Source organism: Aethalodelphis obliquidens, unplaced genomic scaffold (genome assembly GCF_003676395.1).
Source record: "Aethalodelphis obliquidens isolate GAN/ISIS:26980383/991018 unplaced genomic scaffold, ASM367639v1 scaffold123, whole genome shotgun sequence".
Classification (NCBI taxonomy): domain Eukaryota; kingdom Metazoa; phylum Chordata; class Mammalia; order Artiodactyla; family Delphinidae; genus Aethalodelphis; species Aethalodelphis obliquidens.
In genome coordinates this window covers 248,091-265,682 of record NW_020838067.1, presented here as the reverse complement: position 1 = coordinate 265,682, position 17,592 = coordinate 248,091, and the positions used below count along the sequence as shown (strand labels likewise).

The 17,592-nt window shown below is 53.1% G+C and overlaps 1 protein-coding gene across 4 annotated transcripts in view; it reads right to left on the bottom strand.

The window, feature by feature from the left end:
• Positions 1–17,592, bottom strand: part of SLC41A3 (solute carrier family 41 member 3) — a 65,484-nt gene that overhangs the window by 6,700 nt on the left and 41,192 nt on the right. For all 4 annotated transcript variants that reach the window (XM_027098423.1, XM_027098424.1, XM_027098422.1 and 1 more), the window contains 4 exons: positions 8,367–8,438; positions 4,683–4,827; positions 2,363–2,509; positions 202–346 (listed from right to left, as the gene is read on the bottom strand). In XM_027098423.1, the coding sequence (XP_026954224.1) occupies positions 202–346; positions 2,363–2,509; positions 4,683–4,827; positions 8,367–8,438 (509 nt within the window). The remainder of the gene's footprint in view (positions 1–201; positions 347–2,362; positions 2,510–4,682; positions 4,828–8,366; positions 8,439–17,592) is intronic.

The following is a 17,592-nucleotide window of genomic DNA, read 5'->3' as shown; positions in this document are numbered from 1 at the left end:
GTGAGGCCAGCTCAGCGGGGCCAGGCCAGCGCAGCGGGGGAGCAGGGCCGTGGTGGGTGCTTGTCTCCTGTGAACAGGGCTGCCCCTCACAATACACCAGGTCCAGGGTTCTTGGGGGAAATGAGGAGCGAAGAGCGCGGTGGAGGCGCCCGAGGCCACGGCTCACCCCACCCGGATCCCAAGGCGTCGCCGCCCACGCACCTGCTGACGAGCATCGCCAGGACGATGGGGAACCACCCGAACTTCAAGATCTTCACGATGGGCGGGTTCTGCTTGGCGATGAGGATGCACAGGGGGGTCAGGGCCGTGAAGCCGATGCAGACCAGCGGCGTCAGATAGCGACTGTCTGGGGGGAAGAGAGGGGGCACGTGGGCCGTGAGGCTGGAGCTCAGGGTGGGGCCCAGGCTGTGGCCTGGGTGGCGGAGGTGACAGGTGTGTGGGGACTCAGGGCCCCAGAGGCCTGAGGAACAGCTCCCGTCCCCTGCACCTCCCGTCATGCGGCTGAGGGGCTCCTGTCCACCTCGATCCCCGCCGCACCTGCCTTTGCTTTGCTGATGCCCCTGCGGCTCTCCCGACACACGTGCCCTCCTCGGCCTGCTCTCAGCCTGGCCTTGCTATTCACGGCTCCGTTTACGGGGTCGTGACCGTGGCCAGTGCCGCGCTCGGCACTTCGTGTACCCAACTCTCCTGCTCTCACCGACCCGCTCGGACGGCCTGGGAGGAGGTGGCCGAGCAGGACACGTCCGTGGGCAGCAATGCTGGCCCTGCTCTTGCTGAGGCCACCCCAGGGGGGGGACCCTTCGGCACCCACGTTCTCACAGGGGCTCGTGTCCCTGTGTCACCTGCTCCAGGCGGTAGGAGCCACGAGGACGGACCTTAGCCTGGATCAGCCCTCAGGAACCTGGGCCCCTGCTGGAGCCCAACGCACGGGGCACGTGTGGCCACTCACCCGCCCGCCTCTTACCCGCACACATGGTGACTCACCAGCCTTGTGGAGAAGCGCCCGCCAACCCCGGCCACGCCCAGAGCGGAGGCCCCCCACCCAGCGCGCGGGCCTGGCCTGGGGCCCCTGCCCTTTTCCGCAGGAAACATGTGTGGCCATCCTTGTGCCCTGAGCGTCCTGGGCAAGAGATGGGCCCAGAGCCTCGGCAGGTATCTGCTGGCCTGGACGCGGCAGCTGGGAGCGTCACCGCTCAGGGCCGTAGCCTCCCAGCCGCTGTGGCCGTCTCCCTGGTGACAGCATAGGTGCGGTGGCCGCAGGCTCACCCTCGTCAGCGAGGACCCACCTGACTGCTGCCCAGCCGGGACCCCCGAGATAACCCAGTGTCTCACTGCAGGGATGGGTGACCCAACAGGACTTGACATCCAGGGTGTGTGTGGAGGCATGGGGCTGGGTGCAAAAGGGAGGAGGGTCCGGGGAGGCCAGTAACTCAAAATTACTTTGCAAATCAGATTCCATAACTAGTCCGTGCACAAATCTTTGAAATTCAGAGTGTTTGAAGAATAAAATTAGGGCATCTTACTGTTAGATCTTCACCTCCACTTCGTGAACTTCCAGCATCTTCCCAAACCATCCCTTCACGTTGCTGCAGGCCTTTCCTGGATGGCTGGAGCTCGCGGAGCTGTGCCACCCTCACTGGGAGCGTTTCCTGGGCCACTTCTGTTGCCCACATGTAAAAACCGGCAATTCCTTAAACCTCTGGGTCCACGGGCCCACCATGCCCCACGTTTAAGCTTCATTGCTGTCCACTCCACCCATGAAGCCGTGACCGCACTCAGAACTGACATCTGCTAGATCTGGACAGGCGTGCAGCCATCCTGGGGGGGGGGCCACACCAGGTGGGAGGCCACAGACGGGACACTTGGAGCAGGTGCTCAGCTGTGCAAGTGCAGTGAGGGAGCCGCCGGCAAGGCGCTGCCATGTGTCCACAGCGGCCAGGGTGCGAGCCAAGCTGTGTCCCCAGGCGGACCTGGGCGACGTCGGGGTGGGGGCGGGGGCGGTGGCCACAAGGTCTTGTTCCCAGAACGTGTGCAAACGCCCCGTCGGCGGCTGACCACGTCACAGGCCACCTTCTGAGGAGCCTGGCTTCTGCCTCCTTGGCTGTGATACTCCTGCCTGGAGTCACCTCTCGGGCAGCTGGAGTGTGTCCGGCGTGAACTGTGCCCCCCACGAGGAGGTGCTGAAGCACCCAGACCAGCCTCTGTCAAGAGGTGGGCACTGACAACCTGTACATCTGCTGCCCGGAGACACTTGTCCCCATGGTGCACTGGAAAAGCCGGTGGCACCTGGGGGACGACCCCCATCTGCCCAGTGACCCCAGGCCTCGCCTATGAAAGGACAGACCCCAGCCTCGGGCCCTACCTCTGTGTTTGTGGAAGAAGCTGCTGACGAAAGCCAGGATGGACAAGGTGATGAGGTCTCCCAGGCTGGCCGCGATGGGCGTCGCAATGTTGTCCGGGTTGACCCCGAGCTTTCGAGCGCCGATCACTATGCAGACCATCAACGTCCCTGCAGGGGGAGGGGACAGGTGGCCGGTGAGCGGGTGGCAGGGCCGCCCAGGAGCTCGCTGCACCCACGGAGCCGCCCGCTCTCGGGGTCCCTCCCTGCACTGGGGTGCAAGGCTTGGACTCTGCCCTGTGTCTCGCGGGCTTGACGCTGTGGAGCAGCCCAAGCACCCTGATGACTCCCTGAACCGTCGGGGAGACACAGGCAGGTGGTGCCTGGGCTCCCAACCTTGGGAACTACAGGTGTGATGCTCACAGCCCTCCTGGCAGGAAGATGGACCCCAAACTGCTCCGAGCAGCAGGAGCCCCGGGCGGGGGGCAGGGGCAACTGGCCCATGAGTGGTTTCCAAGGGGCAGAGCCTGCGGGGAAGACGGCAGGGTGGGGTCTGGGACAGTGTGGGGCAGCAGTGCAGGTGGTCCCTGGAGGGAGGGAGGGAGGGAGGGAAGGGGCGGCACACAGAAGGCAGCACGACACTGGGGGCCTGAGGGGCTGCCAGGGCCCAGCACGTGGCCGCGAGTGCAGGGCGACGTCCCTGCTGGACCTGAGAGGCCCTTCCTCGTGGCCGCTACGCCTCCCAGGACCTGCTTCTGTTCTGACTCGGTTCTGAGGCCACTGTGACGTGCTTCCACCCCCCATGCCACACTGCCGGGGACAAAATCCAACAGCATCTTGTGTGGCCTTTAAGAAGACACTTTGCATCTTGGCCACGGCTGCTTTAACACTGGACTCAGCGTTCTGTAACTCTGAAAGTAATCACGGTCATCACGTTGGTACCATCGAATGCTGCTGGCCACAGTCTGTGCTGTTTTGTGCCCAGGTCCCAGCAACTTTATTCTTTCGCAATGTCATTTGTAAGTGAATTGACACTGCCTGGCTGAGCCGGTGGTCTGGTGACAGTCCCACAGGGATGCGTAGAGGACACCACCAGTTTGAGATCACTTATTACAAACCACCAGCACCACCGCCTGGCTTTATGGCTAAGACAGGCCAAGGTCATGCTGTGACCCACCAGCCACGCTTCCCGAGTCCCCCTCCTCTTGGGACAATCCTGGCTATGTCCTTGCCACTGAGGTGCACCCCATCTGAGGCCTCAGTCTTCTCATCTGTAAAACAGGAGCTAGGATGGCCCCCGGGAGCGGCACCGCCTTCTGGAGACTTGGTGTCTCCTAGGCTCTGTTCTCTCAGAAGGTTCAGCCCTTCCTTGGCCCAGACGTGCAGGCATGCAGCAGGTCCGTGAATCTGCTCCTGGGCTTCCGCGCTCTGGCCCTGCCCCGACCTGGGCTCCTGCATGGGGATGCAGCCGCCTGGTAGGAACCACAGCCACCGAATAACCAGCTGCATCCTGCTGGGGGTCAGGCGAGTGAACAGTCGACTTGACAAGGCTGCCCCTCTTCCTGGACCTGCGTGCCCTTTGCACGATACACACAGACACGGCCCAGAGAGAACCAGTGTGACCACTGTCCATTCAGAAAACCTGGGAGCTGACCGGTGCCTGGGTTAAGTGTGGAAAGAACCACGGGCTCTGCACTCACACCACTTGCTTGTTGGTGGAGGAGCGGACAGTACACAAGTGAACAAGCGTGTGAAGCAAACACAGCGTGACTGCGAGCGAGTCAGGGGAGGCTGCGAGACTGGAGTCACGCGTGTGCTCGCGCACCGAGGGATCACCCTGAACTAGGATGGGCCCCGCAGCGTTGGGCCCCCAGCGTGTCCCGGGCTCTGGGACAGAAGCTGGCACATAGGCTCGGGGAGTGCTGAGTGGTGAACAGATGCGCAGCCGCTGGGCTCCCTGCTGATGCGCGTGAGCTCCCCCCGGGGCCTGAGGCAGCGTGGCAGGAGCAGGGTGGGGACAGCAGATGGTAGAAGAGGACACGCAGGCCCCTCTCAGAGGAGCTGCCGTCGTGCAGGGAGCTGAGACATAAAGTAAGGGACAAGAGAGCTTCAGATATTCGCAAGGGCTCCAAAAGGAGCGTGAAGCGTGGTGGCCTCCGGCGCGGGACGGGGCGCAGGACCTGCCTTGCCCCAGGCCCCGCCCAGGCCCTCCCGGTGGCCAGTCACAGACAGACGTGTCTCCGCCCCAGCAGAGGGCAGGGACCCCCTCGCCGCCCTCCAGGTCAAGGTGGGTGTGAAGACCCAGCGGTGCCCCGACCCGCGCAGGACCCCGAGGGCTGCTCACCCAGGGCGCAGGCCGCCAGGAAGGCAGTGATGACGCTGCTGGCGCACAGCACCTCCGCCTCCGCCGCGTCCAGCTCCTGCCCTGACGCCGCGCCCAGGAGCAGGGCCGCCACGGCGGCCAGGAGCCCCATGACGGCGGCCTGCACCTGCGGGCAGGAACCAGACGTTAGGCAGGTCTGCTGACCTCGCCCGAGCGCAACAAAGCCAACACCCCCTTCAGCCCGATCCCTGCGGGAACCGCTGCCCCGCCCCGTCCTTCCCCGTCATCTTGCGTAGGGTCCTCGGTCAAGGGCCCCCCGTGTTTCCTCACAGCCCCTCTAACTGGTTTGGACAAAAGTGCTGTGATCTCCAGCAGCACAGACAGTGCCCCTGCCCCCCCGGAAACGCCCAGGACCCCCGGGAGACACCAGAGCTGTCGGAGCTAAGGCCCCAGCGCACACGCAAGGCCAGTCAGCCTCCGCAGACGAGAACACGCCCCAGCTCACACACGGAATTCCACTCAGGGTCCCCAGATTTTTCCTGGTACCTGACAACTCATTTAACTTTCACAAAAATGAGCAGATGCGCAAGAATAGCCATAACAACTTTGAGAAAGAAAATGGGAATTTTGGCATTTTCATTATGAATATGTATTTTAAAGCTATAGCATTAAAACTGGGTGGCTTGGCAGAGAAATAGACAAGAAATAGACAATTCCAGGAATTGAACCGTGAATATGTGAAAATTTTAAATGTAATGTATGAAAATTTAATCATGAATATATGAAAGTTTACTGTGCTAAAGGTGGCATTTCAAATCAGGATGGAATACATAAGGTAAGAGAAACCGGATATTTGCTTGGAAAAATAAAATAGATTCTGACTTTATACCGTTCACACACATATACCTAAACATAAAAACATAAAGTGTGAAACGGATGAAAGTATTGAAGAATGTGTTTCAGATTTTGGATTAGGGAAGGCCTCCTACTAAAGACGAAACATATAAAATCTATAAAGAAAAATACAGGTAAGATTTACAAAGTCCAAGCATGACTTCTGTGTGATAAAAGACACCACTAAACAAAGGCAGGGATAGGCTTGGAGAAAGTATTTCCGTCTTACATGACTAATAAAAGATTAGTGTCCAGAATAATGAGTCCATTATACCAAATCAACAATAACCATCATGATAATAAAAAGATGACGTGACAGAACAATGCATAAGGGATACGACAGGTAATCCACAGAAAGGGAATACGAACGGCTAAGAAACACACAAAAGATGATCAAATCCCTAGTAATCAGGAAAATTTAATCCCCATTGGAAGGTTAGGATTAGGGTTATTTGTAACCAGGGCTGGTCCTCCTCTGTTAAACAGTAAGGGCTGTTTGATTTTCTTGGCACTGGGGTCTCTGCTCATCGGGTAAATGGGTGGATGGGGGATACTTCCTACCTGTCGGATGAAGTAAAGTTAAAACTCAAAGGTCGACAGTACAAAGTACACACGGACAAACAAGCGGGACGATGGTTGTCTTACACACTGATGGTGGTAAAACTGATACAGGAGTTCTGGGAGGAAATTTGTCTAAGTTATCTAAATACCTGATGATCTAGCATTTTCCCAGGGAAACGTGCACATGTGGACAAAGCAGCACATAATCACGATGGTGATTGGAGCCGCTCTGTACAGAGTGACGTCCGTTCGTTAAGTCACGATTAAGAGAAAAGTGCTATTTACAAAGTTACACGTATAGTATGTTTTATGCATAGAAACATGGGAACTCGTGTGGTCTGTGTCTGTGGGCACATCCATGTGTCTGCAAACACAGAAAGGGTTTAGAAGAGTCCTTCCCATGCTGGTGAGCTTATGAGGAACTAATAATTGAAGTTTTTTTTTTTTTTTTAAATAAATAAATTTATTTATTTATTTTTGGCTGAGTTGGGTCTTCGTTGCTGCGCGCTAGAGCACAGGCTCAGTAGTTGTGACACACGGGCTTAGCTGCTCCGCGGCGTGTGGGATCTTCCCGGACCAGGGCTCGAACCCGTGTCCCCTGCCCTGGCAAGCGGATTCTTTAACCACTGCGCCACCGGGGAAGTCCCATTTCAATTATTAATACTAGTGCTGGTATTGCACCAAGGAATCAGATATTTTGTAATCCTTTCGGGAAACATCTAGAGCCTTAAACTGTTCCTACCTTGTGAACCTGTAGGAAGTTCTCTTAAGAAACCTACGCAAAAGGAGAACGCTCTCACTGCAGTATAACTTATCGAGTAGGAGCCTGTAACTGCAGGTGCCCCGCAGGGCGATGGGTCTGTGAGCGGACGGGCCGCGCTCGGCAGGTCTGCACAGGCCCCGCAGAGCCAGCCCCTGGCTGCCCTTCCCTCTTACCCGTGAGGTCCTGGCACACGTACCACTCTTGGGTACGTTGTCGTGATAGAATACACTGAAGTTATTTTAAAAGTTTAAGTATGGAACTTACTGCACCCTTTATGCTTTGATGTTAAGCTTTTTAAAAAATGGAGGAGACCAATTGCATCCACGCTGTGACAGGACCACGTGCCAGGCCAGGGCCTGCCCACAGCAGGGCCTAATCAACACTGGTTGAGGAGGATTCGGTAGGAAAAGAAACGCAAAACCAGTGACTGTTGCCAAGGCGTTTACCACCCGCCCTTGCAGACCCTCTGCCGGGGCCTCATGAGAGCTTTAACCTCCAGGGGCTTCAGCCACAGGCTGTAGTCCCGGCCCCTATGAAGCACCTCGGTGGACGAGGCAGACGTCTAAACACAAAACTGCGTCCAGGACGGCCTGACAGCGCCCGCAAGGCCCGGAGAGGCAGCCAGTGCCAGGCTGGAGCCGGGTCTGAGGAGAGTCCCCACCGGGTGATGGGGAGGGGAAAGGACATCCCAGGAGGGGAGGGGGCCGGGCCCACCCCTGGACAAGGGGGCCGGCAAAGGGGCTCCAGGGGGAGGAGGCCCCATGAGCTCGAGGGTTAGAAAAGGCCAGTCAGGGGCCGTGCAGAAGCGCAGTGGAGCCCAGGTGCCTGGATGGGGAGGCCAGGGCAGCGGGGCTGGGCTCCAGGCGGCCCAGGGGAGGGTCCTCGGAGTGGCCGGATGTAAGGGTGAGGAACACAGGCAGGCTGAGGGCTGCTGGGTTTCTAGCCGGGTCAGACGGGAGTGTCGCTCACTGGACACGCGAATCCCACCCGACGAGCCACACAGCAGCCCATCTTACAGATGAGGCCCCTGAGCTGGGCCACCCCAGAGCGAGCTTCCAGCCCAAAGCAGACGGAGTCTGGGACTTCAAAGAGGGGTGTAAGGAGGGCGGGCGATGGGGCCGGATCTGGGGACACTGCTCTGGAGATGCCCAGCGGAGAGGTGCAGATGGACTCCGGAGCCCAGGTGAGAAGTCGAGGCCCCTCCTGAGTCTGTGTCCTGCCCAGGGCAGCCTGCTGGTCAGTGGCGGTCTCGCCTGCACGCCAGTGTGACCTGGGCCCAGTTCTCGGTGTGGCCACAGCCTGCCCTGGCCAGAGGAGCCCAGGAGGCTCTGGATACAAACGCTTCCGTCCAGATCCAGGCCCAGCCTACTGCTGCCTCGGGCTTCCTGGCTCCGTGAGACACCCCCCTCCGCCCCACGGCCCCACAGTTAGGAGGAGACACAAGTTTGCGACGCGCATGAAGCGTAAGGGACCAAGGCGAGGGTCACCTGGATGAGGGCGAGGTTACTGCTGATGACTCGGTGCTGCTCCCGGGGGCCATCGATCTGCCCAGTGTTGGCCTAGGATGGAAAGAAGGGCAAAGGGTGAGTCGGGCGGCAGCGCCGAAGCCAGGCCCACCCTTCTTGGAGAGGGTCTCAGGACAGGCCAACAAATGCCCCCTCACTGCTGCCAGAGCCAACTGTCCTGCCAGCTTCCAAAACGGTGACTCGGGGCTGGAGAGGTGGGGACACAGGCCCAGCTCTTCCCCTCACAGGTGTGCGATCACACATACACGTGCACACGCGGGCACGCGTGTCACCAAGAACCTCAGCCGTTGACCATCCGGCCGGTCCATGAGGGGTGCCGGGCTCCCCCCGCCCTGCCATCCCTCCTCCCCGCCCACGAGTCGCAGCTCACGTGACCAGCAGCCACTCACCCACCTTGGCAAAGTGTCTGCTTAAGAAACGTACGCGAGGCCCTCTTCTCTTGGGATAAAAAGGCGAGATCGGAAATGCAGCTTTTTCCTTTAAAAGGGGTAGCCGCTCCTAACGCCACAGCCTTTGCCAGCAAAATTCAGGACGTAGGTAAGAAAAGGTTCCAAAGCAAATGTGTTCTCTGGGCTCCCGTCGCACTGAGCTCACTACGTTACTGAGCTCTGAGGAAACACGTAGCGCTCTTTCTTACTTTATGTTTTGGCTGCGCCGTGCGGCTTGCAGGACCTTCGTTTCCTGACCAGGGATCCAACCCAGGCTCCCTGCAGAGGAAGCGTGGAGCCCCAACCACCGGACGGCCAGGGAAGCCCCCAGAATTACTTTTCTTTGTACAAGTAAGGGGAGGCTTCTTGTCTTTGGGCGCCTGGGACACATCAGGTCACCGCTGTGGAGCCCCAGTCAGCTCTGGCTTCATCCAGGTGGCCTGACACCTGCCTCGGGTGTCCTCCCAGGAAGTGGGGCGCAGGTGGAGCAGAGCCGCGAGGGACCCACCGAGGCCACACCCGCTCCGCCTGCCCCCCGCCCCCCCGGGCCCCCTGTGGCCCAGAGATGCCGGTGCCCGTGTGTTGGTTCCGGTCAGTCAACCAATTGCAACGTATCAAGGTAGTCAGAGGGCTGGTCAACCAACTGCAACGTACCAAGGTAGTCAGAGGGCTGGTGCTGGCCCACGACCCCCAGTACGAATCAGAAAGGGAGTCCTTCCTCAAGAAGCCTCACTTCCACCAGCTGGGAAGCGTGTAAAACACGTGCACAAGTCTAGAACCCGTACAACCCACGAAGCGGCATGGAGGTGCCTCCTGGCGCCAGAGGCCCGAGACCAAGTCCAGGCTGAGCAGGAGAGGGAGCGGAGGGGAGGGTGCCTGGAGATCCCACAGGGACGACGGCAGGCAGAGCCGGGGGGAAGCAGCTGCGGCTGTCAGGGGATTAGGCCAGGGGACGGCAGCGGGGCTGACGGGCACTGGATTCCCGTCCAGACACCGGGGGCGTGGGTTTCGGATGAGTTACCCCATGGAGGCTGAAATCGGCCAGGATGGTGGCGGGAACTGGTGTGCAGATGAAGACCCTCAGAGGGTCCATTATCCAGGCCGTGAAGGAGGGAAGGAACAGGGCCGGCCAGGAGGGTGAACCTCGGGCAGGGGCCCTCAGGCATGGGGGGTCAGGTCTCCATCAAGATACAGGGACATTTCTTTCCCCTAGAACGACGGCCCTGGAGAGGTCAGGCTAGGAGCTAGAGGCACAAGGCCAGCCCTGGCACAGGCTGGGGCCTTTCAAGACTCCAAGGCAAAGGAGTGGGAAGCTGGAGCGTCTCTAGACCAACCCAGAATCAGCTCAGCAGAAGCAGCCCGCAGGCCCTTCCTAAGCGTGCGTTTGGATCACACTCAAACATCTTCAGCCTCTCTTAATCTCACGAGCCCTTACAGCTGCATCAACACACCTCCCTGCCCTGCGGTTCTGGCTGCAGCTCGGCCACTCGGCCTCTCCTTCAGCGACAGGCCCAGCTGTGGGAACCACCCCTCCTCCCGTCCCTCAGGTGAGGACGACTTCCTGCCGCTACCCGGCCTGGGGAGCCTTGCCACCCACAAGCTTGCCGGTGGACCCCTCCTTAATTCTGCTCAGCTCCTGACCCTGCACCTGCTGTTTGCTGCCAGGTCCTGACTTGCCCAGCGAGTTCGAGCTTCACGAGGTCATCTGGCCCATTCACAACAAAAAATACTTACTGGATTAACAAAGAGGACTGACCCTTGCTGTCCTCCTCCTCCCTCAAACTGGAGGGTAGGGAAAGACAACCTTCTAACCTTTTATTTCTAAATAAATGTAGACTTTTTCTGGCAAGAGTTCCAAAGTCAGCGCAGAGTTTCCCAAATACCTGTCGCCCAGTTTCTGCTGACCGTAACACCTTATAGCAGGGGTCCCCAGCCCCCGGGCCGCACAGCACGAGGTGAGCGGCGGGCCACCGAGCAAAGCTTCATCTGCCACTCCCCGTCGCTCACACTACCACCTGAGCCATCCCTCCCTACCCCCGGCCGTGGAAAAATTGTCTTCCGCGAAACCGGTCCCTGGTGCCAAAAAGGCTGGGGACCACTGTGTTATAGAACCACAGGACAGTCATCAAACTAAGACGTTAACACTGGCTCAACACCACCAACTAGGTGACAGGATGTATTTGCACATCCCGGCTTTCCCACCACTGTCCTTTCTCTGTTCCAGGGAGTAAGTCCGGATCCCCCACTGGCTCCTTGGTCTCCTCCAGGCAGTGATGGGTTCTCACCTTCCCTCGTCTTTCTCACCTTGACACTTCAAGGAGCGCTGCTCAGGCATTCTGCAGAAGGTCCCTCAACGTGGGCTTGTCTGGTGCCTCCGCACGACTAAACTGAGGGTGCGGGTTCGGAGGGAAGAGGCTGCCGAGGGGAGGTGCCTTCTCCGCGTGCGTAATCCGAGGCGAGCGACACCACGCGGCTGATCACAGGCGCCCTGACCTCGGCTGAGGTGCGTCTGCCGGGATTCTGCCCTGCAGACTCGCTGTTTTCCCTTCCCCGCACGCTATCAGCTAGAAGCCCCTCATCAGGTCGGCCCCGCGCTCCAGGGGAGGGGATTAAGCGGCTGCTCCTCCGTGGAAGCAGATCGAAGCTTTGGGGACACTTTCTCCAACTACCAGAGCGATTCACAATTCCTGGGGGAGATATCTGAAGCTATGCACACATCCTGTTTCTCCTGCAAGTTCCACCTGGTGCTACTGCAGTGTCAGCGTCTCTAGGTCCTCTTACGGATGGAGCCAGGAAACGTACGTGTATGCACCCTAACCCCGCTGTGCACACACGGAAATTTAGCTTCGTCTCCCTCTGTGCGTCCTAAACAAACGTGAGTTTACGAGGATATCTCTGACTCCAGTCCAGCATCACAGGGCTCATCATGGCAGTGAGCAGACAGCCTTCAGACACACAATGGAAACAAGAAGAGGCTTCTACAGTATAACACAAATTCAGAGGAAATCCTTGGGCATAGAGAGCAGGGGAGTTAGGTGGACAGAGGACCCACGCCCAGAAATGACGGCAGGACACGTTTCCCGCCCAGGAAGGAGGCCCCGGGGACAACGGGCACCTCGGACAGGTGGCGACTTGGCTTCAACAAGAGGCGCCTCTCCCCTCACCTGACCGGCTTGTGCCGACGATGGGATGCTTGGCTAGGCAGAAGCAGCGAGGGTGTGTGCTGGGGTCACAAGCAGGGAAGCGTCCAGAGTGGCCACAGTAAGAGGGACACAGACCGGTGAGACCAGTGAGCGGCTTGTACCTCCAGGGAACACACTGTGCTGCCCCCCAGCCATCAGGGGGTCACCTGCTCTACAGAAGGAGATCCACAGACTAGGAGGAAACCCAAATAGAGGATGCTCAAGTGACCAAGAGTCCCTGTCTCCTGAAGGCCACAGTCATGCCAGACTCAGCAGACTCCACAAATGGAGGCAAAGGCCTAAGGAAACAATCAAACAGAAGCCGAGTAAGACTCTAGGACAGCTAAACCAGCGGGTGGCAGAGTCCTGCCCTCACACAGGGAGAGGCCGTCTGGGGTTCTAGAAAGCACAGACCCGGTCTCTGAATGTAAAGTAAAACACGGAGACAAGCAGGACTCCTCACAATGACCTCAGGAGCACAGAGCTTGAGAGCAAGATTAAGAGGAAATGAGCGCAATGAACAATCAAGCGCAGGTGTTTTCGCAGATGAAGCACAACCAGACAGAGATGGAAAAAGGCAGATCCAGAAGCTGCACGTGGACACAGTGAAGTTGGAGAGAGGGCGGGAATGTGAATGCGTATCAGAATATAAGAAATCACAAAAAACAGGATTTTCATAGAGCTGAAGACAGACATACGTCTTTAGATTGAAAAATCTAACATGTATGTAAGGTAAGGAAAAACGGCCCATGCCAGAAATGCCGCGGTGAAATTTCAGAACATGGATGATAAAAAAAAATGCAAAAGCAGTTCAGATAGGGGGACTTCCCTGGCCGTCCAGTGGTTAGGACTCTGCATGTGCACTGCAGGGGGCGCGGGTTCGATCCCTGGTTGGGGAACTAAGATCCCGCAAGCCGCACGACACGCAGCCCCCCGCCAAAAAAAAGTTCAGACAGGAAGATAAAATCAACAGACTACCTACAAGAAATGAGACTCAAAGAGACACGAGGCCACCATTAGCAACACTGGGTACAGAGGACACGGCAAGCCTGTCTCAGTTGAGGGAACATACCTGTGAACACTGCCTCGCTATCCGGCCAGGCTGGGGTCAGCTGTGAGGATAAAGGCCCCGTCACACTTGGGAGTCCAGACAGTTCACCTGCCAGGACCCTCCCCTGAAGCAGGTCCTGGACGACACATGCAAACCAAACGAAAGATACATTTAAAAGGAAGCTGGTGGGGAGTGACAGCAGCCAGAGGGCGGACAGGGAAGCCCACCCCGCGCTCCTTGGAGGAAACACAGGATGAACCACACAGACTGAGCACAGCAGCTCTGTGGGAGGGTTAGAAGCCAGGCCAGGCGGGGCAGCAGCCGAGGAGAAGCCTCACCCACGATGGGAGGAAAGGTCGTTGTCACCCTTGCCCCTCCCCCGGCACAGCCCCGAGGAGACAGGAGGCAGCCGTCCAGCCCCTGGGCCTCCCTTGGGACACAGGGAAAGAATGGACTTGTCTGTGACCTTCTGGCTGGTCTAGGGGCTCCCAAGAGACGGGCTTCTCTCTCACCCGACTCACAGATCAGACCAGAAGCTAGCATAGTTTATGTATCAGGTCAGGAAAACAGATTTAAAGTCCGGAAAGAAAAAAAAAACCTGTCAACAAGTAATTCTGGCAAAAACTGTCCTTTGAAAATGAGGGGGGATTTAAGACATTTCTAGATAAATTAAAGCTGACAGAGTTCATTACCACTAGGCCTGCCCTATGGTCAATGTTAAAGGGAGTTGATGAAAGGATGATCAAAAGTCAGTCAAATATATATATTGAAAAATATAAAGTTCTCCAGTAAAAGCAAACACACAGCCAAATATAAAAACCTGTGTATTGTAATTTTGGTTCATAACTCCACTTTTATGCCTTTGTAGGATTTAAAAAACAAAAGCATAAAAATAATTAAAATCTATATTACTGAGTACAAAGTATATAAAATGTAATTCATGATTAATTAAAATCTATATTACTGGGCTTCCCTGGTGGCGCAGTGGTTGAGAGTCCTCCTGCCGATGCAGGGGACGCGGGTTCGTGCCCCGGGGTCCGGGAAGATCCCACATGCCGCAGAGCGGCTGGGCCCGTGAGCCATGGCCGCTGAGCCTGCGCGTCCGGAGCCTGTGGCCTGCAACGGGAGAGGCCACAACGGCGAGAGGCCCGCGTACCGCAAAAAACAAAAAAAACAAAAAAACTATATTACCGAGTACACAGTATATAAAATGTAATTCATGATATCAATAACATAAACGGGGTAGAGCTTTAAAGGAATAGAATTTTTGACTAATTTAAGTCGGTACAGTTTAAAATAGATTATTATAACATTAGGATCTTATACGGATTCCCCAAGGTACCCACAAAGAAAACATTTACAGGACATACACAAGAAAAATGAGAAGTGAGTCAAGACCTATCACTACAAAAAATTAAATCAAAAAAAAAAAAAAAAACTCATCAAAAAGACAGAAAGGGAGAAAATGAGGGGGAGGAAAGCTATGAGACATACAGAAAACAAATACCAAAACGGCAATAATTAGTCCTTGCCTATCACTAATTACTTTAAATGTAAATAAACCTCCCAGTCGAAAAACGTAAATGGGTAGAGTAAATTTTTAAATATACAAGATCCAACTACATGCTGTCTACAGGAGGGAAACTTTAGATCTAACGACACACATGGATTGAAAGAGAAAAGGTGGAAAAAAGATATTCCTTACAAATAGCAACCAAACAAGAGGAAGGATGACTGTACTAATATCAGACAAAACAGATACTAAGTAAAAACTGATCCAAGAAACAAAGGAGGACATTATATACTGATAAGAAGACTGTGTATATTGATAAAATATATATTGATTATACATTGACAAAACCACCAGGAACACGTAGCAGTTATAAACATACATAGACCAACCATCAGAACTCCTAAATATAGGAAGCAAACCTTGACAGAATTGAAAGGAGAAGTAGACAGCTCTGCAATAATAGGAGAAGACTTCAATTCTCCACTTTCGATAATGGATAGGACAACCAGACAGAAGATTATGAAGGAAACAGAGGACTTGAACATGTCTGTAGACGAACTGAACCTAACAAACAGATACATGATACTCTACCCAACAACAGCAGAATACATATTTTTCTTAAGAGCACCTGGAACATTCGTTGAAAAAGAAGAAAAATCTCAAATCAACAACCTAACTTTACAACTAGAAAAGAACAAACTAAACCCAAAAGCTATCAGAATAAAAGAAATAATAAATATTAGGCCATCACCAAAAAATCTACAAACAATAAATGGTTGAGAGGGTGTGTAGAGAAGGGAACCCTCCTGCGCTGTTGGTGGAATGTAAATTGGTGCAGCCACTGTGGAGAACAATATGGAGATTCCTTAAAAAACTGAAAATAGACCTACCGTATGATCCAGCAATCCTACTCCTGGGCATATATCCAGAGAAAACCATAATTCGAAAAGACATGTACCCCAGTGTTCATTGCAGCACAATTTACAATAGCCAAGACATGGAAGCAATCTCAGTGTCCATCAACAGAGGAATGGATAAAGAAGATGTGGTACATATAAACAGTGGAATATCAGCCATGAAAAATAACGAAATAATGCCATGTGTAGCAACATGCATGGACCTAGAGACTGTCATACTAAGTGAAGTAAGTCACACAGAGAAAGACAAATATCATATGATATCGCTTATATGTAGAATCTAAAGGAATGGTACAAGTGAACCTATTTATAAAACAGAACTTCAGTCACAGATGTAGAAAACAAACTTGTGGTTACCAGGTGAGAAAAGGGAGGGGAGGGATAAATTGGGAGATTGGGATTGACATATACACACTACTGTATATAGAATAGATAACTAATAAGACTACTAAACAGCACAGGGAGCTCTATCCTGTACTCTGTAATGACCTATATAGGAACAGAATCTAAAAAAGAGTGGATAACATGTGTATGAATAACTGACTCCCTTTGCTGTACAGCAGAAACCAACACTGTAAATCACCTATACTCCAATAAAAAATAGAGGAAAAAATAAATATTAGGGATAAATAGAAAATAGAAAAACAATGGAGAAAATCAACAAATGCTGTTTCTTCAAAAAGATCAACAAAATGATCAAACCTTAAGCTAGACTGATTAAGGGAAAAAAGAAAAGACTCACATAACTAAAAGTAGAACTGAGAAGACATTATTACTCAATTTACAGAAATAAAAAGTATTATCAGAGAGTACTCTAATGATTATATGCCAACAAATTGGACAACCTAGATGAAAAGGATAAATTCCTAGAAATACACAATTGACCAAGTCTAAATCATGAAGAAATAGAAGCTCTGAACACACCCATAACTAGTAAGGAGATTGAACTGGTAATCAAAAACCTCTCAATAAAGAAAAGCCCAGGACCAGATGGCTCTACTGGTGAATTTTACCAAACATTTAAAGAAGAATTAACATCAATCCTCCTCAAACTCTTCCAAAGCAATTGCAGAGGAGGCAACATTTCCAAACTCATCCTATGAGGACAGATTTACGCTGATACCAAAGCCAGACAAAGACACTACAAGAAAACCACTGAGTAATATCCCTTATGAATATTGACACAAAAATCCTCAATAAAATACTAGCGATACTAGAATTCAAGAGCACATTAAAATTACTGTACACCATGACCAAAAGAGATTTATTCCTGGAATGCAAGGCTAGTTCATATGAAAACTGATCAATGCAGTATACTCTATTAACAAAATGAAGGAAAATAAACCATGCCATCATCTCAACCGATGCAGAAAAAGCATTTGACAAAATTCAATTTTCCATAATAAAAACATTCAACAAACTAGGAATAGAAGGAAACTACCCCAGTATAATAAAAGCTATATATCAAAAGCCCACAACTAACATAACACTCATGGTGAAAACCTGAAATTTTTCCTCTAAGATCAAGTAAAACAAGGATACCCACTTTCACCACTTTTATTCAACACAGTCCTGGAAGTCTTAACCAGAGAAATTAGGCAAGAAAAAGAAATAAAAGACATTCAAATTGGAGAGAAAAGAAGTAAAATTATCTCTACTCACAGATGACATGATCTTATATGTAGAAAACCCTAAAGACTGCACAAAAACTGAACTAAAAGCAATCCATCAGTCACAGAATATAAAATCAACAACAGAAACAAAAAACACCCACTTGTGTGTCTCTTTACTAACAATGAACAATCTGAAGAAAAAATTAAACAATTTAACTTTCATTTACTGTAACATCAAAAAGAAAAAAACACTTAGGAATTAACTTGACAAAGAAGGTGAAAGACTTGTATGCTCAAAATGTCACTGAAAGAAATTTTGAAAGACACCAATAAATGGAAAGATATCCTGTGTTCATGGATTGGAAAACAATATCGCTAAGATGTCAATATTACCAAAAGCAATCTACAGGTTTAATGCAATCCCTATCAAAAACCCAATGGCAAAAATAGAAAAAATTCATTTAAAGATTCATATGGAGTCTC